Raw genomic sequence first — 26,312 nt, 5'->3', positions numbered from 1 at the left:
CAGTAAAAACTGAATTTTTAAAATAATTGTCAACTCAAACTTGTGTTTGTCTTACACAGACCATCATCTAAGTTCTTAGGTTCTTTAATTATATGTGAATAATTCTGACAATTTTCAAAGAAAATAAAAAGTTTGTGTTCAAACTCCTTAATCAAAGCACATCATGATGCCAATGCGAACCCCACTACTAGAATTTTTCAGCGTAGGCTGCTTTTCCCTAAAGAATCTAAAAGCACTTGACGGCCTTTTTGCTCTCATGCATTTTACCTTTTCACCAGCCTTCCTCCCCGCTTTTCTTCTTTTTACCTTGTCCTTTATACCTTGGTATCTGAGCATGAGAATAAAATGACATCTTTTACCACAAAATACATATCTTTCTATGTATAATATTAAGAAATAATGGATGGCTCATAAACCATTCTTATGAAGACTAATAGAAATTCTCAATAAATGGAAAATCTCCAAGAGTAATTTCTTGTCTCCCTTCCTATTCTCACTATGGTATAGATCATTCTTAGCAATTGTTTTCCAATAAGTTGCTTAAGTCAAATTTGGATATTGTATCACCTTAATTTGTGATGATGGGGCGGCTAGGTGGCACAGTGGATAGAGCACCAGCCCTGGAGTCAGGGAGTTTTCGAGTTCAAATCCGGCCTCAGACACTTAATAATTAAGTGTGTGGCCTTGGGCAAGTCATTTAACCCCATTTGCCTTGCAAAAATCTAAAATAAATAAAATGATTTAGTCCAACCATCCCATTTAAAAAAATTTGTGATGACCCAAAAATAGCCATGCTTCTCCTGGACAAGTCAAAAGATAAACAGGATGGTCATTAATCATCCTTTTTAATTTCAGGAGCTGCATTTAAGATGATAAATTTATGGTTCAAAGAGTCTGATTTGGGGATCATAGACCACTCCAACCTAAATAGATTCATGTTTTTGATTATTTGAATAGTCTTAAGATTGGGGGGAAAAGATAAAAAAAAAAAAGGAAAAAAAAGAGGAAAGTGTTAACTAACATTTTCAAAGACCAGGCTATAACTAATTGGAATTGGGCTTGAATGAAAGTAAAATCCCTTAGTCATTAGGGAATTTCTAGGCTTACCACAGGACTTTTAGATTTGCAATGTGTATTTAGAAGCCCTTATACACCAGAACCAAAGGGTAAATCAGAAGTATAACTTCCTTTTGGCAAACAGATAGGGGAAAGGAAAACATAATGCTCCTCAGAATATAGTTTACAAGTTTATCTGTAATTGAGTCAAGACAATATTATTTCTATGAAAATAATATTTTAGGTGTATTTCCTAGGTGACTAAAATAAAAATCAAAATTCTCACATCTTTAATTTCTCAAGTTTCAAGAAGCAAAGAGAAAGAACATTGTTTCATTTTAATGATATAGTAAAATTTGAGAGATTTTAAAGACTGAATTCTACAAAAGTCCCCAGAAGTCTCATTGGTAGTATGCAGATTACTATGAATCTCAAAGCCTATCCTAGGAAACAGGAGCTTAGTTAAGTCTTATCCTTATTCCATCTTTGGAATGGGTTTCCAAAAAAGTCATTCAAGGACCAGTCTAGCTAAGTTTGGAGAGGGGTTCACTACTAGGTTGTCTGCAAGATGACTGCTTTTGAAGCCACATAACTCTTAAAGATAATTTACTAAATTGCAAAAAGTGTTGTAATCTGCACTTTAGCCCCATACAGATGATATCACAGTCCTTTAAATTATCGAAGTAAGAGGGAGATTTACACTTAGGGATTCTGTTCACAGAAATAAAATAACTATTAAAAAGTTATAAACTTAAGAGCAGATATATTTCAAAATCTTTGTATCTCAACTCTTCTGTGAGTACATCTCTAAACTACTTTTTCTATATTGAAGGAAACATATTTTATATAGAAGACATTTGATTTTAGGACATTATTTTTAAAAGAGGTTCATTTTATGTTGCCTACAGTTTCTTTAAATGAATTTCTCTATCTCACTGCTGGATTTTGTTGGTGATATATAGAAATGCTGATGAATTATATGGGTTTGTATCCTATAACTTAATTATTTCAATTTCTTTTTCTTCTCTTATTGCTAAATTTAGCTAACATTTCAAAAACAATAATGAATAATAGTGGTGATAATGGGTATCCTTGGTTTCACTCTTGATCTTAATGGGAATGCTTCTGGATTATCCCCCACTATATATAATGGTTTTAGATAAAATATTGCTTAATATTTGAAGGAAAACTACAAATGGGTTTCATTTTAAGATTAAAAAGTAATCTATGCATTTTGCTTAACTTCTATTATCTACAAATATTTTGATTACATATAAAAAAATTAAGTTTAAAGAAAGATCTAATAAGTCAGAAATCTAACAAAGGGAATCTCTCATCCTACTACGTCCTGCCTCATTGAAATAGAGAATGACAAAATAAAATAGACGAAGAGTGAGGTTTTCTGTCTATTTAGAAATAAAAATATTGCAATATTCTCATTCTCACCTCAAAATTCAAAAAATCCTACTAAATCACCCCAAAGTAATGGTTTCTTTTTCTCCAAATTTTTATGCATAGAATAGTCAAGGAATGATTACTTTTAACTGATTGATAAACTACATTAGTGACTCATCAGGAAATCAATTTGCTTTTCTCATTGGATAAACTCTACAAAGAAAATGGAAAAGAAAATAGTGAAAAAATGCAGTGATGTAAGTAGATACAACTTATCATGGCTAGAGTGTTATTACTTCCCTCAACTGTAGCTGAAACCTAAGTATAAAGAATCAACACTCAATCATCAATAACCCCTAACATATGCTGCCCTGAATTTAAACTCCAGTGTTCATATAAATCTTTTCTTCTATTAGTAAAAAGCATTATAACCTGCCCTCTCTCTGCAGAGTACAGTAGAAAGAACACTGGTTCTGACTGCTGGATTAAAATTAAATTTATGATACTGACTGTGAGATCCTGAGTAAATCACTTATCTTCCCTTAACTCATTTTTTAAAATACAACATAAAAAAAAACCACAACCAATGATTTTAAAAGCAAAATGCAAAGCAAGCTTCAACAAGATAATAAATCAAATGTTGTTCTTAACTCCAAATCTGAGCATCTCTCTGCAGTGAAAGCTAAAAGAAACCCAAGCTAATTTCAAAGGAAAAAAAATAGCACCACAAACTACATCAAGTGAGAATACACAAAACAGTAATAAATCTAGTTTTAACTATCACAATAAATTCATGTCCACAATAATAGAATTTGAAGAACTGATAAATCCATAGAAACAGTCACAAGATCCCTTCATATCTGATAAAGAAAAAATATACTTTTTCAGCCAAATACAGAACACAGTTGGTATCTGACACTTATTTCAATAAAAATGAAAAATCAACAGCAGGCTTTATGTAATTTCTTAAAAGCAGAAATGCTTTCATTGAGGCAATGTAAATGACTTACCTTACTTGGTACTGTATGAGAACTTGTAATCTTTCCTTCGGGGGATTTTGATGGAGAATGTATGTCAGATAGGTCCAGTCCTCCCTAAATATAAATATACCATTTAAAACATTACATGCTTTATGAAAACAAAAGTATATTTAAAACTTTCTACTTTGGATAGTATATACATATATATATAGATATAGATATATATAGATATATATATATATATAGATATAACACTCAAGAGCAATCTTAATAATTGCACTTATTTTGATGCAAATATTAATTCATTTCCTCTCTGATAGTAATAAAAAGGCTTTAATTTTAACAGTTAATCATCTCTCAAAAATGAATCAACATACATTAAATTTCTATTTTTGTGGTAGGCACTAAAGTTACAAAGACAAAAAATGAAACAGTCCTTGATCTCAAGAAATTTACATTTGCTGTAGGGAATATAAGTTAATGTGAAAACAATATGATAAATGAGAAAAAGATAGGGGGGAGATGAAGGATGTTATTCTCCAATTAATGGACATTCCCTTATTTCTAATTCTTTACTACTACAAAAAGATTCACCATAATCTTGTACATTTAGGTTGGGTTTTTTTTTTTAAATCACTTTGGAATACAGACCTAGTAGTGGCATGCTGGATCAAAGAGTATGCAACTGATTTATAGCCTCCTTGGGCAATATTTCCAAATTGCTCTATAGAATAGTTCCATTAGTTCACAATTCCAACAGTGCATTAGTGCCCCAATTTTTTCACATCTCCAACATTTATTATTTTCCTTTTCTGTCATTTTAGCCAATCTGATAAGATAGCTCAGTTGTTTTAATTTACATCTCTCTGATAGTGATTTTGAACATTTTTTCATGACTTCAGATAGCTTTGATGACTTCTTCTGAAAACTGCCTGTTCATATTCTTTGACCATTTATCAACTGAGGAATGACTTTTATATTGACTCAGTTCTCTATTATATGTAAAAAATGAGGTCTTAATTAAAAAAAAAACACCTGGTACAAAGATTTTCCCCCCAGTTTTCTCCTTTCCTTCTAATCTTAGTTGAATTAGTTTTGTGAATGCAAAACCTTTTTAATTTAATGTTATCAAAATTATCCATTTTATAGCTGTATAAATGTTATCACACATTCGGTCAAAAATTTTTGCCTATCCATAGATTTAACAGAGAAACTAAACTATTCCATGCTCCCCTAATTCACTAATGGTATAGCCTATATTCCATTTTTAAAGGAGTCAGAGCACTGAACGTGTTAGAGTAGAATTCCTATTATAGAAATAGTTAAAACAACAAGTAACTTAAAAGTCTATATGATGTCTGAGATACTGAGGAGCTAAAATGGCTGCGCTCTACTTAGGGTGTATTAGACAGAACTGACATCAACATCCCCAAGCAATGTTGCCTTTCCTTCTAGATTAACTAAAAATAAAATGTTGCTTCATGTTATGGAGGTGAATGTAGTGATCTAATAAGTATCCTTGAGATTGCATGTTGTAGTTTTCTTTTTTCAAAATTTTGTATGTTTTAAACTTGATAACCATAGTTAAGAATATAAAACACAGGACTTCCAGCTAAGATGGCAGAAAGAAATCAGGCATTGTTTTAGGCACTCCTGGCTTTCCCTCTGAAGTCTCTTAACAGATTTTTGGAGCAACACAACTCAAAAAAGAACAGAGGGAAACATCTTCTAGCAAGGTCTGTCACAGGGGGAACGTGGGCATGCAAGAGTGTCAGGGTGAGGCAGGGGATTGACAACTGCAGTAGTGAGAGCAGAATCCTTTGCACAGTGGGCAGGAAAGCAAGAACTGGAGTGGGGGCTGCCCAAGATACCCATTCAGCCAAATGGTCAGCCTGAGCCCTCTGTGTTCTCAGAGGAGCCCCAGCATACCTGTGGGAGGGCCTGGCTTTCTCCAGTACAAACACAGAAATAGCCTGCTCCCGAGACCTAGGTATGGGCAGCAGGACTTCCCCAGCACAGGTCATCCAGAGAGAGCTTCTGGTATTTCTAAGCCCCGACACTCTAGCCCAACAACTGGGTGTCCAGTTCCAGTTCCAGTCCCAGTCCCAGACCCATGGAGTGGGCCGCTGACACCTCAAATAGAATACAGAGAAAGCTTCCTGTGTTCCTTACCGGTTGGTTCACAGAGTGACCTTCTAGGGTTCCTAATCCCAGTAAGCAAGGCCCCTAGGGTTCTCAACAAGAAGATCTGCGAACCAGCCCCTCCCCCTCCCCAAGACCCTACAGATAAAATTTCCCAAGTGAAGAAAGGCCAGAGCAAAGCAGGGTCTACTGACTGTTGTTACCTTGGAGATAAGGATACTAGATCAGAATAGGAGGATACAAAGGATGCTATATATGAAGTTTTTGAGGAAAATATGACTTGATCCCCAGTCAGAAAGACTTCTTAGAAGAGATAAGGAGATTAAAAATCAAAATGGAAAAATTGGGGAAAAAAATGCAAGAAAAATTAACATCTAACAACAAAAAATGACAAAGAAAACAAATCCTTTAAAAATAAAATTGGACAAATGCAAAAAGAAAATAATTCCCTCAAAAACACAAATAGGAAAATGGAAAAAAGATACAAGAGCTAAATGAAGAAAATATCTAAAACGTAGATTGGAATCAGTGGCAGCTAATGACTTCATGACAATCTGTTAAACAAAATCAAAAGAAAATATAAAATACCTCATTGATAAAATAACTGACCTGGAGAAAACTGAAAGGAAATAGAAAGGAATATATCTTTTTTTTCCCTGCAGTACAAGACATAAAAACCTCTAAATCAAATGCAGAAAAGGCAGAAATATTAAATGCATCCTTTTCAGAACATGATGTAATAAAAATCAGAGTCAATAAGGATCACAGATAGACCTAAACCAATTGGAAACTAAATAACCTAATTTTTAAAAATCAGTGGATCAAACAACAAATTATAGAAAAAATTAATGAATTCATCCAAGACAAGAACAATAACAAGACAACAATAAAAACTTTTGGAATAAAGCAAAAGCATTTATTAGGGGATATATTATATTTTTAAATGCTTACTTGAATAAAATAAGAGTGAATCAATGAACTGAGCATGCAACTAAAAAAATTAAGGAAAGGACAAATTAAAAATCCCCAATTAAACACCAAATTAAAAATTCTGAAAATTAAAGGTGAAATTAATAAAATCGGAAGCAAGAAAGCAAACTAATAAAACTAAGAATTGGTTTTATGAAAAAAAAACCAATAAAACAGATAAACCTTTGGTTAATTTGATTTAAAAAAAGATGACATCCAAATTATTAGTATCAAAAATGGAAAAAAAGGTGAATTCACCACCAATGACAAGGAAATTAAAGCAATAATTTGGAATTATTTTGCCCACCTGAATGCCAATAAATTTATTAGAATTTGTTTTTATTAATATTTCACTTTAAAATTTTACCCCAGCTACATGAAAAAAATCAAGCTTCAACATTTACTTTCAAAAACCTTGAGTTTCAAATTCTCTCTCCCTTGTCACTACACTCCCCTCCATTGAGAAAGCAAGCTACTTGGTGTAGGTTAAAAATTTATATCCATGAAACACATTACAATAGTCATGATGTAAAAGTAAACATAACCACCCCCACCAATCAAAGAGAAACCTAGAGGAAATAAAGTGAGGAAAAAAGTGTTTCCTTCTGTATTCAGACATCAGTTCTTTCTTTGGGATGGATAGCATTCTTTATCATAAATCCATTAGAGAAATTGCAAAAATATTTTTTCCCAAAGTGGCTACTGTTAGTTTTCTCTCCAACCCCATTTATTCTACTCTCTCTTTTCACTCTGTTCCCTCCTCAAGTGTGTTGTATCTGACTACTCTCTCCCACCATCTTCCCTCTTTGATCACTTACACCCACACCATTCCCTCCCTCTCCCATCCCTTTCCTCTCCTAGCTTCCTCTAGGGTAAAATAGATTTCTATACCCAATTAAGTTTATTATTTCCTCTCTGAACCACTTCCAATAAGAGTAAAGACTCACTCTCCCTCACCTTCCTGCCTTAGACCATTGCAAAAGTTTTTCCTTGCCTCTTTTTATGTGAAATAACTTATCCCATTCTCCTACTCACTCATTAATTCCAACTTTTTATTATACCTTCAAATTCAACTCCCTCTTGTGTGTTGTCTAAAGTATGCTCTAACTGCTCTAATAAATAAGGTTCATTATCAGTATCTTCCCTTACAGGAATACATAGTTCATCATCATTAAATCCCTCATGATTTGCCCTTTCCATCCTCCTTCTCCTATGCTTCACCTGAGGTCTGTATTTAGAGATCAAACTTTCAGGAGAAAAGATGGGCATTCAGTGAAATAGGGGACTTTGAAACTTTCAGAGTACTTTACAAACCTTTAAAAGCACTGTATTTTGGGGGATAAGTACTTTATCCATTTTTTCCCTCCATATAAACTAAGAATAATAATCAATCATCATGCTATTCAAGAATGTAATTTATTCAAATTTTTGTCTTAGTTATTATTGCATTCCATTATTAGGATTTTAAAATTTGATTATTATAGATTGATCTAATTATTTTTGCAACTCGATCTTTACTTTATAAATTTAGTTGTTATGCTATTATAGAAGCTAAGAAATTAGGACTTGAAACTAAAGCCAAGTTCCACTAAAGTTTATGCTGGTAAAAGGGGTAGGGAGAGATGATTAAACAGGAACTGAAAGAATTTTCCCTTGAAAACGTTAATAATAAAGACACTTATAAATTTTTAACTGTTAAATTCTCACATATAAGTAGGATACATGAATTTATATTCCATGTCCTGGCTTCACAACCTTCAAAAAAATGGTCTTTGATTTGGTTTCACTGAGATAAAATGATTCTATCTAGAAATACCTAAAAAGAACTACTTAATGTATAAATGCTACTTGAGCAAGTCTGTTATTAAGAGTTCTCAGAAATGGATAAAAGATACCATGCCAATTTGACAACTCGAAAAATTACACGAAATCTAAAAAAAAAGGTACCTAAATAGATCTGATTCATAACAGTTTTTTTTATACTAACATCATTAAATGAAAGATTTTCTTATTGTCCATAGGTCACTGAAACACAGACCACATCCCACTTTGAAAATCTGTGAACTTCAGATTAAGAACCCTTACTCAAAAAAAAGTTTTTATATTTCACATACAAAATTTTAAATTGTTTTAACTGAAAATAGAACACCCAAAACTTCCCTCATTTCCCCCTCAATTTTACTCTGCAATTGCTCCCTTTGATTATAATTTTTAGTCAATCAATAAACAAGCATTTCTTAATCAATTAGTACAGCAAATAAATGCAATTTCTGCCCTAAAATTTAGAGATTCCATTCTAATTGGAGGAGACGCGATACTGGGGGAAAAAGTATACATGTAACATGTGTACCTTTGTTTTATAGATACATCTGCATAAACACACACACACACACAAAACAATAAAAGGAAGATAATTTAAAGAAGGGAAGGAATTGTATTAGACTTCTTGCAGAAGGTGGAATTTGAGTTGTACCTTGAAGAAAGTCAGGAAATTGAGATGAAGATAAAGGACATTCCAAGCACCAGGGACTACCAATGAAAAAGCAGATACAAGAGACAGAACATTCTGGGATGGCTAGGTGGCGCAGTGGATAGAGCACCAGCCCTGGAGTCAGGAGGACCCGAGTTCAAATCCAACCTCAGACATTTAATAATTACCTAGTTGTGTGGCCTTGGGCCAACCATTTAACCCCACTGTCTTGTAAAAACCTAAAAAAAAAAATCTATTATAATAGTCCAAGCATAAGGTGATAAAAGCTTGCCCCAATATGGTGGTTTTGTTAGTAGAAAGACAAATATATGAGAGAGGTTGTAAAGGAAGAAATGACAAGATGTGTCAATGATTGCTATATAGAATGTATCAGTGAGAAATTAGAATGACCCTGACATTATGAGCTCTGATGACTAGGATAATGGTAATGTCTTCAACAGTTAATAGGGATTGTGTTCTAAATAGGGGAAGATGATAGGGAAAAAATAATGATTTATTAAGTTTAAGATGTTTATGAGTTTTCTGATATGAGATGACCAGAAAGAAAGTTGGTCACTCAAGCCTAGAACTCCATCTCAGATGAGATCATCAAGCAAGAAAGGATTAGAAGAGAAGGAGGTTCCAGGATAGAGCCTTGAGGAAATATAAGATTTTTTTTCCTTATTTTATTTGTGCTATCCCAAATTAATTTATTCATCCAGTCTTTCAAGTCTCTTCATTCAGCGTTTAACCAAAATATTCCTTTCATAGTTAATGCCACAATGATAATTGCATTGAGAAAATTTTCAGTTATAAACACAGTTGGATATATTTTAAAAGTATTCTGATCTGAAGGCTCTATGTTCTTGTAGGTTTTTGCACATCAAAAGCTTCCTTAATGTTAGCTTTCCCAGAATAAAGCTCTCGATTTCATGCAGTTTTGGGTTTTCTTTTTTTTTTTTTTTGGAGTCAAGTGGTTTGCCCAAGGTCACACAGCTAGGTAATTATTAAGTGTATGAGGCCAGGTTTGAACTCAGGTACTCCTGACTCCAGGGCTGATGCTCTATCCACTGTGCCACCTTGTTGCCCCCATACAGTTTTTAAATGATTTTTTCTCTTTTGAAAATGATGCTTACAGGGGTGGCTAGGTTTAAATCTACTTTCTTGGCTACTTGCAAAATCATTTATTAGCCATTGCATTTACAAGGCTTGGTAAAAGTTGTTTGAGGAACTGTTAGAGTCTACCCTCATTATCCCCAAAATTCTATTACTAATGAGTAGAATATTCCCTCTTAAGAGCTAACATTCCTAGTAAAGTCCTCTCAGGGTTTAAAATCATTAAAACAAAGACAGACTATTACCCTTAAACTATTCTGAGAAGAGGGAGAAAGACCTTGCATTCCCAGTCAGACACCCTCCTGATTCGGCTAGGGAGTGAAACAGTGGACTACTTCCAGAAAGACCTTGCATTGATTCTGTTAGGGAGGGAAATAATGGAATACTTCCAGAGAAGAGACCTTGCAGTCTTAGTTAGCCACCTATTTGATAATAGACTGGGAGAACAGTAGACTGCCTTCTCTTACTGGATAAGTACAAAGGAGACCTTGCATACTCAGACATTAATTCATTTAACAGAAGGTCATTAGAAATCTTCTGAAATCCTCATCATCTGGATGCTGAGGTAATATTCTATGAAAATATTTTATTCTTCTCTTTGCTGCTGGGTAGATTTTTTGTGTAAAGATTGTAACTCTGAAAACCTTAACCAATCAGGTTGAAAGAGAGGGGGAGCTAGGGAGGGGGGGAAATGTGCTAGGCCATATAATCTTGCTTGACTGTCACCTAGGGGCAAGCTCCTTGATCTTCACTACCTTTGTGAGACTGGAGTATGCCCTTTTCTCAAAAAAAAAGTCAGAATAAACTTTCCTTTTTGCTCAGAGGAGTCTCTATATTTTTTTAAGTGGATTCTTATCCCACACACTAACAACAATAATGATCAAGACAACACTTCCAAGTTTCATAATATTTTCAAGTTGATAAAAGCTCTTTACAAATATGTAAAGGTCTTCGTGATATGGTTCCAATTTCTTTTTCTAGCCCTGGTAAATACCCCTGAGGGTGCTTAATAAAAATGCTTGTTGATTGGATGATGTCATTTAAGCTTTACAACAACCTTGTGAGGTAAGACTACCATAATATCACAATTTCTTATTTTCAACCTTTCTGGGAAAATTTGTTATATGGTTTGTTGAAATTTAAATGTTTTCAATTTTAATGAAGATTAGTAATTTTCAAAATTTTCCTCCACCTTACCTATCTGCCTAATTTATCACTAATGTACACAATTATTAATTTGGGGGCCAAAGGAGGGGGGAGATTTTCAGCTTATGTTGTTTGCTCCATTCTGTGCTCAAATAAAATAGTTGTTTTCATCAGATATATCATTTTGTTTATATACTTTCCATAGACTCTTAAATGGTTATATTTCATTATCATCTTGTCCTAAAATTCTTCAAGCCACAATCAGTACCTTCTTTAGATTTCCACGTAGTATTTTTGTTATAGAATCACAGAATTGTATAGGTGGGAGGTACTTCAGTGGCCATAACAAGAAGAAATCCTCATTATAACATACATATCAAATAATTTATCATTCAGCATCTGTGTAATATCTCTAAACTTGCAGAGGGAAGGGGGAGACTCTCCACTTTTGGACAACTCTATTTAAAGATTTTTTTTCCTTGATAATAAGTCTAAATTGTTCTCTTGGCAATTTCTGTGCATCATTTAAGGCCAAACAGAATAATCCCCTCCACATCACAGTTTTTCAAATATTTGAACAAAACTATAATGAGCTCTAGGAGTTTTTTATAAAGTCAAAACAAACCCATTTCTTTCAAGTAAAGTCAATTTCATCACTTCCTTCAATTTCCTGGATTGTGTTTCCTGTATTCTGGCTTGAAAAAATTATTTTTTTTTCTGATGTTACTGTTGGTATCATCTCCCTCTATTTTGAGAGGTGCTTCTGCACCTCAGTTTCTTTCATTATGTGGAACCTATTCTTTTGTTTCTCTATGGTTTAAAAAATTTTTTTGAGAATTTCTGAAAGTATTAGCTTCTTTTTTATATTTTTACTGTTGTTTTTAAGAGGGAATAATGAGGAGATATATTCCTAGGAATATCTCATTCCTTCTTCTCCTCAGAGCCATGAGCATTATAATGCATTTTCAAATATCATCAAAACTGCTAATTACATATAATCTAATTCTTTCAAAAACTCTAGTCCTAGGAGCATGTACTAACTTAACTTACATCTTGACCTAACTTATAATTAGGATAAAAGCTGAGAAATTCAATAGCTCATTTCTGTCACACACACACACAAACATGCCAAAAATAAAAATCTTACTTACTTCCCCACTAAGTGAACCTTTTTCTTTCTGCTGACATCGTCTGATTACCTCTAATAGTAATGGTCCACCTACAGTGCCTTCTGCTTCAATAATTCCTAAATCTCGGGCTAAATTCTCTCGAGGGTCAAGCCCATGAATCTGGAAAAAACAAGATTAAATGCATTATAATTTAATAAAATAATATTTGCATCATAAAAGAAAATGAACAAAAAGTCATCTTAAAATATGCAACTTTCTTTTTGATATATTATGCTAATTATATTTAAAATGTTATATAGGATTTCAAAAACCGTTAGAAGTTTAAATCATCTAGTAAGACAAAAATTAAAGAGGGAATAGAACTCATGTGACAGCAACCCATTCAACTGTCAATTTTCGACCAGACAACCTATATTGGAAAGAAAGATTAATTCACAACAATTTATCCAGATTATTTAACTCTTGACAGTTTTCACAAGTTGCTTTAATGAAAGTGGCTTTTTCTCTAAGTTAGAACACTGATAACTGAGTAACAGAAGGTCTAGTAAGACATTAAGAACCTGTCCCATTAATGTACCATTTATATCTGAAGAAGTGACAATTCCAAAACTATTCTTAAAATCTGAGTCTCAATTTTCTTATTTGTTTAAAAAAAAAAGAAAATATATTACTTCTCAAAACTATTGAGAAAAATTGAGTAAACCTTGAAATTCTATGAGTTTTTATTGTAACTCACATAACATCAGAATAGATGTATATACATGTGGTAGGCACATGCATATACTAATAAATACAAGATGCCCTAAAAATCTCCATGCTGTTTTAAGCTTTAGTAGCTTAAAAAATAGCTCTAAATTACATAAAGACTCTTGGGACACCCTAAGCACTGATATGAGGCAGGGAGTGTGATACAGTAGAGAGAACTGAAATTAATTAAAAATTATAGGTTCAGATGATGATTCTGTCAGTTGCTAGATACACAACTTGCTAGCTGCAAGTCACTTCAAATGTAGGACTTCTGTTCTTATCTGTAAAAACAGAGAACCAGACCCTTTAAGTACTAAACATTCTAAACACAGCTCTATGTTACAATGAATAAATAAGTATTTGCTAAGCACCCACCATGTTCCAGACACTGCAGCAAGTACAGGAGACATACAAAGGCAAAAGTCAGACCCTGCTCTCAAGAAGGTCACAATTTAATGGGGGAGACAAGCAGACAATTATCTACAAATAAATAATATATTTATAACTTGAAGAAAGCCATGGCAGTTTGGAAGCAGAGTTAAAAGAATTCCAGGTAGTTAAGAGAATTCCAGATATGGAGAATGGTTGGGGACATTTATTTCTATAGAAGCTGAAATGGTAGAGAAACTAAGAAAAAAATTAATGCAATATTAAGATTTAAAGAGATAAGGAGAATAAATGCCAAACAAAATATAACATTTACCACAATATTAGGAAAGATGACCCAATCAATTCCATAAATATATTCTATAAACAAATAAATATCAATTCCATAAAATATAAAACCCTACTATGGGCAAGGTACCATGGATGGAAAGACAAAAATAAGAAGGAATTATATTCTCCTGAAATTGAATTAGTAAGCTCTAAAGCAAAAAAAAAAAAATTCTGATGTAATCACAAATGATTTTAATAAGCAGCTAGGTGGGCACAGGGGATACTGTACTAGTCCTGGAGTCAAAAGAATCTGAGTTCAAAAAATACGACCACAGAAACTTACTACATCCTGGCTAAGTCACTTAACCCAGGATGACTCCACAAGAAAGAAAAAGAAAGCAAGAAATGGGGAAGGTATCTAAAGAATGCTGAAGCTACAATAACTACTCAAAGATAGCCTTGAGAAATACTGTTCATGGAGCTGTGAATTAGTCCAGTCATTCTAGATAGCAATTTGGAACCCTGCCCCAAAAGTTACCAAACTGTACATACCCTGATCCAGCTGTACCATCTAGTCTATATGCTAGTGATTTCTTTAAAAAAAAAGACCTAAATATACAAAAATATTTTTAACAGCTGTTTTAATACTAGTCAAAAATCAGAACTAAGAAATTGTCCTTTTTTCAGAAATGACTTAAGCAAACTATGCTATATGAATGTAAAAGGAACATTAGTGTACCATAAATGACAAAATGGAGCTTCACAGGAAATTGGGAAGATCTAAGAAATGATACAGAGATGGGAGAAATAGGAGAATGACTTATAAAATAACACAATAAAGAAAAATAATTAGAACTCTGATCAACATGATAGTTAACCATGAGATTAGATAACTAAAGATGAATAGTATTACTAATCTTCTGTTAGACAGATGAATCAACTTAAAATGCAGAGAGGCACAGGGAATTTGATTTCCTAGACTCTGCATGTTTAGGATGAAGGATGCTATTTTGTTTTGTTTTGTTTTTTAATTGAGGATAGAAAGAAATAGGAGAGGGGGAGGAAAAAAGGGCATATTAAAAATGTATGTAAAATAAACAATTTTTTAATAATACATGCAGAACTTGGCAGTAAGTACAGGTGACAAATACAAAAGAATTGCACAAATCTGCAAAAACCATATCAACAATTGAAGCCCAAGAAAAAGCTCTGCTTGAAGAAATTTCTATTGACAACAATAATGCAAACTAAGTGGAAGAAATTCAAAACCTATTTTGCTTCTATAGCCTAGTTAATAAAAGAAATTTCACTTAGATTACAACTGGTGTTACCAAAAAAACTCTTAATAGTTGGCACATTTTATATAAATGTAAATACTAATGAATTGCTTACAATGGTTTAAAATAAGTCATTTTCTTTCAGTATGTGGTTAAAAATCTAATAAAAACAAAATAAGTCCCTTGATCTAACCAAGTCTATGGATTTTGAGAGAATTGAAGGAATTAGAATAGTAAATTATTAACTGTAAGAAATGAGTAAATCATACTAACTCCATCATGTGATACAATGATCTAGCTTAGCTCCTAGTCAATTCAATTCTAGTCCAATTTTTGTCCTTTAAGAAAACTTTATTCAATTGTGAGAAAATATAATTGCATTGTTTGAACCTAGCTACACAGATGGGAAGGTAGACTACCTCTACCTGCTGCTTTAGAGAACTTTAAGGAACTAGAGGTAGGTTATACTAACAAAAACCCACTCAGACCCTAGGATTGATGCAAGTTTTCTCAGAATTATACATCTCAAGCAACTCCTATTTCTTATCTGAAATTTCACTTGACATTGATCAATCATTTATGGTTTCCATGTTTGTTTACAGACACTTGGGGGGAGTGGGACACCTCTTCTGCATTCAGGGAATTTGCTCCTGTTGATTCTCTCCCCACTAACTTGGCAAGTCCCTAATTTTTTCCGGTAAAAAAACAGAAAAAAAAATTAAACTTCCAAATGTTGCATTGTTCTCTTTTAATTAACTGATTTTACATGACTGTTTTTAAAGTATAAAATAGAAAGGACTGTTTTCCCCTGTATTCAAATGTCAGTTAAGCTAAGGAAGGGGCCTGGTCCTGGTTTGTTAGGCAACTGGAATGCATTGCTTAATAAATCAATAAGCTTGAAGGAGTGAACCTCTATTTCCTTAGTCATTTCATCTTTCAATTGTCAGTTTCCAAGCAACTCTTGATATTTCAGCCCTTAACTTTAAGTTTGTAGATGATTAATTTCCCTTTTATAATGCCAACTTTCGAATCATTTCATTGTTCATTACCCACTGTTGTTTTTTGTTTTGTATTACAAACCTGCTTTGCTATTTGTATGGGAAACTCCCAGTATAGAATTTCGTCAATGAAAATCAACAATATATCTATAACTTAATCTCACTTACTCAATGAAAGATTAAGTGAGCCTCTTATCAATCAGTTATGTGACAGATATCAGATATGAATCTAGACCTCCCCAAATCTAAGGTTAGCCCTAAAAGATTAACCATGTCTTAATACTTCTCTGAGAAAATTTAAGAAAATAAGTATAAAAGTGCACTTAGATCATATAAAAACATTCTCTTCTAGGCTACTCACTGATGAGGTCTATTTTATGGTATCTCAAGGGATCTGTAAAATTAGATGGGAAAATTTATTAACTTTATTTTCACTAACTTCTAACTGAAACGTAGAATTTCCTTCGATTATAAATGGAGACATCAAACATTATTCTAAGAAAGGTTTCATAGACTTTCCAGATTGTCAAAGGGATCCATGACCCCAAAACTCCCTTTTTAGATGAAGGAACCCTTTATTTTACAAAAGAAAAGTCTAGGGGCGGCTAGGTGATGCAGTGAATAAAGCACCAGCCCTGGAGTCAGGAGTACCTGGGTTCAAATCCGGTCTCAGACACTTAATAATTACCTAGCTGTGTGGCCTTGGGCAAGCCACTTAACCCCATTGCCTTGCAAAATCCTAAAAAAAAAGTCTAGTAAGGGAGGTAACTGACTCAAAGTCACTAATAGTGACAAGAGTTTAATTCTCCTCTTATAGAAAATATAATCAATGTTAACTAGTATCAATTTGAAATTTATGGAGACCATCAATTTGAAAAGTGTTCAAGGAAATAAAGACAAAGGTTAGAATCTAAATCCAAAAAAATAAAATAAAAACTAAAGGAATCAGTTAAAGAGCTAATATTGTTCATTGAAACAGTAGTAGTATATCAAAATGATCAAATGGAACATTTGAAGATGGTTTGCCCCTTTCAGTTCTGTGGTTTTATTATTTTAAACAACTTAATCTATAACCCATAACCAGAAATTCCTAAAATACTGATTGAGGCCCCATCAATTGCAGATAGGTGACCCTGGATTCTTGAAGGCAATGTCATATTATATGAATGTTCTGAACATGAAAAGGTTTCAAATAAAGACTTGGCAAGAGTCTATATTAGTAATAAGACTAGTCTAGAAAACTTTAAAAATATTGATCACCAGATGATAGTTTATTTTCCTCAGAATCATAAAGACTTAAATCCACTAAGGCACAGAGAAATTGCAATCTCCTTTCAGCAGAGAGAGAAAACCCACATCAATGAAATAAAAGATCTTTAAAAAGAGTGGTGTTCTGAAGATGAGAAAAAATAATTGACTAGGAAAATAGTAGAATATATTTTTTCTATTTCTATTTTTCACTTAAAAAACAAAAACTCAAATGCTCCACTCAAAATCAGAAAGACAAGGAATAAATTTCTTTCCTATGATATAATGTTGTCAAAGCAATATTTTAAGCCATATGTTTTAACTATATATATATATATATATATATATATATATATATATATATATATATATATATATAGTTTAACCAGGCTCTAATTTAAACAAATACAATCTTATTGCTTACTATGCTGTTTTTGTAACTGAATGTAAACAGTCTTGACTCTTAGTACTTGTTGAAAATTAAGTTGAGGAATAGACTGTAATGTCTTATCCTGCTCTAGGTTTAATTTATTTGTGGCAGCAGAACTAATCCCCCTCCCCCCCCCCAAAAAACAAACTCTAGAGAAAAACTAAAAGCAAAGCAAGAAAAATTCTTTTCTGTCCTTTGTTATTACAGAAAAGTCAATACCTTCATTTCTATTATGATTTCACAGCTAATAAAAATAGAATTAAAGGAAATTCATGTATGACACAAAAATCAACAAACCCTTCAATTCTAAACAAAAAAATAATCATATAAAACAAATCAAAAATAACAAAGTTCAGTTATCACTTTACATACTATTGAAGCACCCAGTCAAACTACAAGATTCAAATACAACTGGTCTGGCTGTCCTGGTCTTCTGCCAACTCTTCTTTTGTTACTTTACCCAAAGGTTTCAGTCCTCCTCTCTGGCAGTCCTCAATGTTTCATAGGATTCTCTTACCTGTCACAAACTGCTACCTGTAATGATTCCCTGACCAGGAATTTCAATGAAACTCAAATTATTTTCCCTTCACTGACCTTCTATCAAAATTCTGGAAAGATCCTTTACAACTATATAGAGGCTGTTAGATGGCATAGTGGATAAAACACCCAAGTCTGAAAGGCAGGAATTTAAAGCCAGTCCCAGATACTTATTAAGCTGTGTGATCCTGGGCAAGTCATTCATCTTGTCTGTCTCAAAAGGGAGATTCTAATAACACTCACTGAACACAGTTACTGTGTTCAAATCAAATAGTGTCTATTCCCAAGTATAATACTGGGGGCAGAACAAGCATTCTAATAAAAAAAAAAAAACTTGTCCCCTTCCTTTTTTAATTTTGGTGATTTTTTTTTGCTTTTTACTTGTGAAAATTTAAACCCATTTTTAAAAATTAATTTGATCTGGAAGAGCTCCACTATTTTATCAACTAATACTGAAGGATGCTCTGGAAAGGAGTAAGAGTTTGCCTTACACAAAAGTAAAATCTTCGTCTCCAATGCCTCCATTCTGACAAAATCTAGATATTCTCAAACAGAGATCACTGCTTTCCCTTCTCCTCTATCAGATTCCTTCTCAAGCCCTTTATCCCCCTTATCCTGTCATCTTCCCCACTTACCATTTATAGCTTCTAAAAAGATGTTTCCTGTTTCAGAGCCTCCACTTCCCTTCCTCCACACCTTACACTGATTTCTGTCCATGTTGCTGTGCTAGATGAGGGCACACTCACCTACCCCACTCTCTAGGGGGCCCAGCTGAGACCATTTTTCCTATCGCATGACCATGTACCCAGGCATCTTGTCCTCTGCTAAGTTACTGTTTGGTTTAACCTTGAGATCTTCAGAACCAGTTGCTGCCACCGCCACTTTCCACCTCTTGCTTTGGGCTGAGTTATCAACTCAATACTGCCTCTACTTCGAGAAAGGATGTTAATTGACTCTCCTATGGATCAATTCATCTTTTCTGTGACTCTCCTCTTCCTTAGTTGTCACTCCTCCTTAGAAGGTAGAGACTGTATCATTTAGCACTCTGCTCACACATTACAAATGCTTAATAAGTGTTTTTTAATTATATATGTTTTTCAATTATATACAATAGTAGTTTCTACCTACCATTTTTGTAAGATTTTGAATTTTACAATTTCCCCCCACCTTCCCTTCCCTCCTCCCTCCCCCCAAAGAAAGCAATATAATAATCTTTACACTGCTTCCATGCTATGCATTGACTAAAATTGCCCCCAATATTAGAGATAGCAAAATTATGTAGCACTTAGGACAACTTTTTTTTAAAAAATGAAGGTAATAGTCTCTGGTCTTTGTTTAAACTCAATTCCTTCTCTGGATACAGATGGTATTCTCCAATGCAGATACCATAAAACTGCCCCTGATTATTGCACTACTGGAATGAGCAGGTCCATTAGAGTTGATCATCACCCTCATGTTGCTGTTAGGGTTAATAACTGGTTTTTGATTAATTCTTTGCATACTACTCAATTAAATTGTCTTTCATGAAGGATTTCATGACCTCTGTGAGCTAGACCCAAGCTATCTTGCTTGTCTTATGTACCATTTCTTAATTACCTAATATGTGCAAAGTAATGAAGAAACCTGCATTTATGGAGGGAGGGGCAAAGTAGAGTACAACATTAAGTGTCTCCTCTTTGAGATTTCATTTTCTTGGGATGGCTAGGTAGTGCAGTGGATAGAGCACTGGCCCTGGAGTCAAGAGTACCTGAGTTCAAATCCAGCCTCAAACACTTAATAATCAGTTGTGTGGCCTTGGGCAAGCCACTTAACCCCGTTTGCCTTGCAAAAAAATTAAAAAATAAATAAAAATAAATTCACTTTCTTGACTGCTAGATGACTTGGCCCTGTAGAAAACAGTCTTTCTGGCTAGTTGTTGACTTATGTGAACAGTCATCTTGGAAACAGACCATTCAGATTGTCTCTTTTGCACAAATAATAAAAAATGAACATTAAAAACACATGTGAGATTAATTATATTTAGTTAACTTCATATTTTAAGTCACAAAAATGATACACAATCAGAGTGGTCAAATTCACATTCTTACTGTGCTAGTTTCGGGTTGAAAGACGGCCAAGGTGAAGTCGAGATTAAAAAACTGAAGGAATTCTGCAACAAGACTTGCCACTAAACGACCTGCAAAAGTAAATGGGAAAAGACTCAAACGTTTATTATTTCACAAAACTTTTTCCCTATATTTTGTGAAATGGTAACATTCTATAGGAGAATAAAGTTACTGAATTTTTAAAACAAAGTTTATAGGAAAAATTCTGAAAGATTTCCCTGTAATATACTTAAAACTAAAATGTGAAAAACAGAAGAAATATTAATGAGTCACCAAGAAACTACAATTAACTCTGAACTACATTTAAATTACCCACACACAATTTTCAATCTTGATGTCAGAATGACTTTCTCTATTAAGTTTCCTTGTCCTGGTAAGTATGGTTAGCATCAAAGATGATACAATCTATAAAACTCCATTATATGACACAACTAAGAGGTTTGATTCTATAATAAAGTTCTTATAATATCTACATTTATTTTGGGGGCCTGGAAAGAAGCCCTCGAGGCAACTGGGTTAAGATGCCTAGGGAGATCACACACCACTAGTGTCAAGTGTCTGAGGTCACATTTGAACATAGGTCCTCCTAACCTCCAGGGTCAGTACTCTATTCTGAACCATCTAACTTTCCCTGTTAACTTATCTTTAAAAACAGAAACAGAATAATTTTATTTTACAATATCAAATAGGGGGCAGCTAAGTGGCACAGCGGATAGAGAACCAGCCCTGGAGTTGGGAGGACCTGAGAACAAATCTGACCTCAGACACATAATACTTACCTAGCTGTGTGACCTTAGGCAAGCACTTAATCTCACTGCCTAGCAAAAACAAACAAACAAAAAAATAATATCAAATAGAATTCTTGATATCTCCCAAATTTATAACTGAAGATTTAGCTTAAGCAAATAAAAACCAAAAAGTAGATAAAAAAAGATACTTACCATCTTTAGTATTTAAAAACTTTTTCAGGCTTTCATTCACTAAAGGTGTTTTGTTCTATCAAAATAAAATAATTGAAAAATTCAAAAATTAATATCAGTCTTAAATGATTTTCTTTCAAAACCTGTAAAAGTTTACCTCTATGTCATAGTCACAAAGCAGTACAGTGTCATTTTTAACATTATATCATTATATTCTAAACTTTATCAATAGAGAAATTCTATTGTTAGCCCTCAAAACTGAATTCTGTCCATCAAAGGTTTCTCCAAATGATTAATTTGCAGATTTTCATTAATCTATGTTTTGCTTTTTAAAATAAATAATTATATGGGGTGGCTAGGTGGTGCAGTGGATAGAGCACTGGCCCTGGAATCAGGAGTACCCAAGTTCAAATCTGGCCTCAGACACTTAATAACTAGCTGTGTGGTCTTGGGCTTAACCCCATTATGGCCTTGCAAAAACCTTAAAAAAAAAATTATGAATTTATTTTAAAAGATTAGATGTGTTTGAAAGTATTGAAGAGTTTTGGGATGCTTCAAGATGTTTGAAACTAAATTAGAAGATTTACTTTATAAATAAATAAATCTAGCTTATTGTACTCAAGTCCTATCTTTCAACTACTCTCAGAAATTTGACTTTTGTGCTAATTATCCAACCTTAAAATTCACTATTCAGAGAGGACTAATTGAAAATACATTTATTTTAGCTTTAACATTTATACCATTTAAAGCAAAGCTCTTACCCTGTGATTTGTAAACATTTAAAAAATATTTTGATAGTTATATCTCAATAAATTGGTATATTTTTATGTACTTTTGTGCATTAAAAGAAAACTCTTTTAAAAAGGGAATCCAAAGAGGTTCACAGGCTTCATCAGACTACCAAAGGATTTCATAACAGAAAAAAAGCTTAAGATCCCATGATTTAAAGTAAAAGATTTTTTAAAACTAAAGAATACAACCCAATACTTAATCATTGACCTAAGGGGAAGAAACTATATTTAACTATATTAATATATTAATATATTAACTATATATAACTATATATATTATATATATTATATATATTATATATTATAACTATATATATTAACTATACTAATATATTAACTATATTTTCTGTAGATAGAACTTTTGCTTTAGGAACAAATTTGGAATCAAGGGTATGATTTTTTAAATGACAGAAAAATTCAAAAACATTGAAACCAAATGGCTTCACATAATACTACTAATAAGTCATTTAATAAATTGCCTACCATGAGAGGCAAAGGTTGGAGATAAGGAGTAAGTACATGCCAGTCAGTGGAGATGACTTGTGCAGAGGCATGGGGACATCAAGGCTCAGACATCCTGCTCCAGGGCTTAGGTGATTACTTTCAGATTGTCTATACTGAGATCAACTTATATTGAAATCAAATAAGATTCAATGAAAATCTTTACTTAATTTCCCCTGTCTACTGCAGAAAGGTGCTAGCACCCACCCCCATGTATCTGATTTGAATTCAGATCTTTCTGACTCTAAGACCAGTTGCTGTCCAACTGAAATACCTCTATCTTGTTGATCCAAAGTACAGAAATATCCCTCAAAAGGAATGTTTTTCTCCCTCTAATGTCTATTTAAAGAAAACTAGCTACGTCACAGTATAGATCAACAGAAAAAAAGGATATGAATTTTCCTAAGCCATTCTACTGAAATATTAAAAAGATACAATAAAGATTTTAAAATTCTATTTGCATACCTCTATTTTTTCTTGTTCTTCAAGTGCTAAAAACACAGCTGCCCGTAGTTCAGCCTAGAAAATTTTTAGAAAGAAGGCGTTCAAAAAAAGATTTTTCTGACAGTTTAAGATAGACATACCGTTCAATCAGAATTTTTTAAAAAAATGTCAGCTAGCTAACTTCACCTAAATACTTATTCTATAGGTACTACTTTACTCAAAACAGAAAAGCATAAATGTTCCAGGGTAAAGTGCAAATAAAGTAGAAATCTGTCTTAACAACCCCCTGGCAAAAATTAATAAAACCACCTAAAATCCCATCTCAGTTCTATGACTAAGCTTGTTCAAGTCATATTAACCTCTTTAGGACCCAACAACAAAAAGAAGAATGGGGTTAGACTACAAGACCTATTCAAGATGTAATGGTGAAATGTTCACTATGGAAAGCTTCAAGTAAAAGCTGTTTTTTCTACCAATAGTAGACTCCATGGTGTAAAACTACAAGTAAAAGCTGTTTTCTACCAATAGTAGACTCTATGGTGTAAAGCTACAAATAAAAGCTGTTTTTCTACTAATTTTAGACTCTATGGTATAAAGATACAAGTAAAAGCTGTTTTCTACCAATAGTAGACTCTATGGTGTAAAGCTACAAGTAAAAGCAGTTTTCTACCAATAGTAGACTCTATGGTGTAAAACTACAAGTAAAAGCTGTTTTCTACCAATAGTAGACTCTATGGTGTAAAGCTACAAGTAAAAGCTGTTTTTCTACCAATAGTAGACTCCATGGTGTAAAACTACAAGTAAAAGCTGTTTTCTACCAATAGTAGACTCTATGGTGTAAAGCTACAAATAAAAGCTGTTTTTCTACCAATAGTAGACTCCATGGTGTAAAACTACAAGTAAAAGCTGTTTTCTACCAATAGTAGACTCTATGGTGTAAAGCTACAAATAAAAGCTGTTTTTCTACCAATAGTAGACTCCATGATGTAAAACTACAAGTAAAAGCTGTTTTCTACCAATAGTAGACTCCATGGTGTAAAACTACAAGTAAAAGCTGTTTTCTACCAATAGTAGACTCTATGGTGTAAAGCTACAAATAAAAGCTGTTTTTTCTACTAATTTTAGACTCTATGGTATAAAGATACAAGTAAAAGCAGTTTTCTACCAATAGTAGACTCCATGGTGTAAAACTACAAGTAAAAGCTGTTTTCTACCAATAGTAGACTCTATGGTGTAAAGCTACAAATAAAAGCTGTTTTTCTACTAATTTTAGACTCTATGGTATAAAGATACAAGTAAAAGCTGTTTTCGACCAATAGTAGACTCTATGGTGTAAAGCTACAAGTAAAAGCAGTTTTCTACCAATAGTAGACTCTATGGTGTAAAGCTACAAATAAAAGCTGTTTTTCTACCAATAGTAGACTCCATGGTGTAAAACTACAAGTAAAAGCTGTTTTCTACCAATAGTAGACTCTATGGTGTAAAGCTACAAATAAAAGCTGTTTTCTACCAATAGTAGACTCCATGGTGTAAAACTACAAGTAAAAGCTGTTTTCTACCAATAGTAGACTCTATGGTGTAAAGCTACAAATAAAAGCTGTTTTCTACCAATAGTAGACTCCATGGTGTAAAACTACAAGTAAAAGCTGTTTTCTACCAATAGTAGACTCTATGGTGTAAAGCTACAAATAAAAGCTGTTTTTCTACTAATTTTAGACTCTATGGTGTAAAGCTACAAATAAAAGCTGTTTTTCTACCAATAGTAGACTCTATGGTATAAAGCTACAAGTAAAAGCTGTTTTCTACCAATAGTAGACTCCATGGCGTAAAGCTACAGGTAAAAGCAGTGTTCCTACTAATCGCAGAGCCAGAGCCATCCCAAGGTTGGTTTTTGACAACTCTGGGGGAAGCCACTTCCGGCTGCTGCTGGCTGCGGCCAAGTTCATGCGGGCTGGCGCCAGGCTGCGCTCCCGCAGGTGACCCTGGGGGCCCTCCGGGGCAGGGGCTGCGCCCCGACAGCTGCTTCCTCGCCTCCTCTGAAGCTACACAAGACCTCTCGGGGTCCCTCCCGGATGCTAAGATCCCCGGCATTTATCCGTGGGGCGTGTCAGAAACTCCTGCAGAGGCTGGGGGGGGCGACTGTCCCATCCCGCCCCCCAGGCCAGCAGGGCAAGCCGGGGATGGGATGGGAGCCGCAGGCTGCCCACCCCGCGGGCGCCACGCCGGCCGGCGGCCCCGGGGGCGGGGGAGGTCCGCGGCGGGTGCCAGCCGCACTAGCGACGCGGGGCGGCGGAGGAAGCTCCATTGTGAGCTCAGGCCGCGCCGCCCGCACGCGGCTCCCTCCGCCGCCGGCCCGGGGCACCCGGGGCACCCGGGGCTCGCGGGCCGCGCCGAGTCGGGCGCCCAGGCCCCGGCGAGGCGCCCGCGCCCGCCCCCGGCCCGGCCGCCCGACCTTGATCCTGTTGAGCACCCCGGTGTTCTCCAGCGTCTGCACCAGCAGGTCCCGCAGCTCCGTGTCCTCCTCCGCCGCCGCCGCCGCCGCTGCCGCCGCGGCCGCCGTCGCCGCCGCCATCTTGCTTCTCCAAGACAACCGCCCAAACCGCGCTAACGGCCCGACGGCCGCCGCTGATTCGACGAGAGGCGACGAGGAGGGGCGGCGCCGGATGAGGCTCGGCCCCGCCCCCGGCCGGCCGCGACGCGCCGGGGCGGGGCGGGGCGGGGTCCCGTGTTTCCGGGGGCGGCGGGGCGCCCGGCCCGGTTCGATGCGGAATGAGCGGCCCGGAACCAGTCCGCCCCCCCCCCCCCCCCCGGCGAGCGGAGGCAGGCGCGCAGGCGCGGGCAGGAAGCGCCGGGTGGTCCCGAGCCGCCGGCACCTGCAGGGCCCTGGAAGCCTTCCCGGCCCGGGCTCTGCGCGGCTCCTCGCAGTGCGCGTGCGCCGCCGCTCTGCCCTGCAGGTGCTCAGCATCCTGCTGCCTCCCCAACAACATGCCGAGTTCACTTTTTTGCCCCTTTCCTTTTTTTTTTTACTCACGTTCAGTAACTATTAACCAGTTACCCTAAATAGCATATTACCTCCTTGATAACGAATGGAAATGCTAGATTAGTTTTATTTTCTAGTTCATGTATGTGTAAAAGAATATTTTTTCGCTATTTTTTCCCTTTAAAATGTTTTTTTTACATCTCATGTTCTCTCATTTACAGAAGGTTAGACGATCTGCCAGTCAGAACAGTCTCTTGACTCCCCCTTAGCTAA

At 35.0% G+C, this 26,312-nt stretch overlaps 1 protein-coding gene across 1 annotated transcript; it reads right to left on the bottom strand.

Moving 5' to 3' along the window:
- Positions 1 to 271: 271 nt before the first annotated feature.
- On the bottom strand, positions 272 to 26,024 carry LOC141489430 (centrosomal protein 43-like). The gene is made up of 8 exons (XM_074190059.1): positions 25,512 to 26,024; positions 23,081 to 23,134; positions 21,345 to 21,399; positions 21,183 to 21,221; positions 20,386 to 20,474; positions 12,426 to 12,563; positions 3,462 to 3,545; positions 272 to 328 (listed from the first exon to the last, which is right to left on the bottom strand). The coding sequence occupies exons 1-8, from the start codon at positions 26,022 to 26,024 to the stop codon at positions 272 to 274; spliced, it is 1,029 nt and encodes a 342-aa protein (XP_074046160.1).
- Between the last annotated feature and the right edge of the window lie 288 nt (positions 26,025 to 26,312).

Source organism: Macrotis lagotis, chromosome 5 (genome assembly GCF_037893015.1).
Source record: "Macrotis lagotis isolate mMagLag1 chromosome 5, bilby.v1.9.chrom.fasta, whole genome shotgun sequence".
Lineage (NCBI taxonomy): Eukaryota > Metazoa > Chordata > Mammalia > Peramelemorphia > Peramelidae > Macrotis > Macrotis lagotis.
Note: the sequence above shows the minus strand (reverse complement) of the source record. Positions and strands in the feature narration are given on the sequence as shown.

Coding starts and splice junctions, on each gene's coding strand:
- LOC141489430 (XM_074190059.1), bottom strand. CDS start 26,024: ATGCTGAGCACCTGCAGGGCAGAGCGGCGGCGCACGCGCACTGCGAGG. Junction 3,546..12,425: donor AAGGTTCACTTAGTGGGGAA/GTAAGTAAGATT, acceptor ATTTATATTTAG/GGAGGACTGGACCTATCTGA. Junction 329..3,461: donor CTCATACAGTACCAAGTAAG/GTAAGTCATTTA, acceptor TCTCATGCTCAG/ATACCAAGGTATAAAGGACA.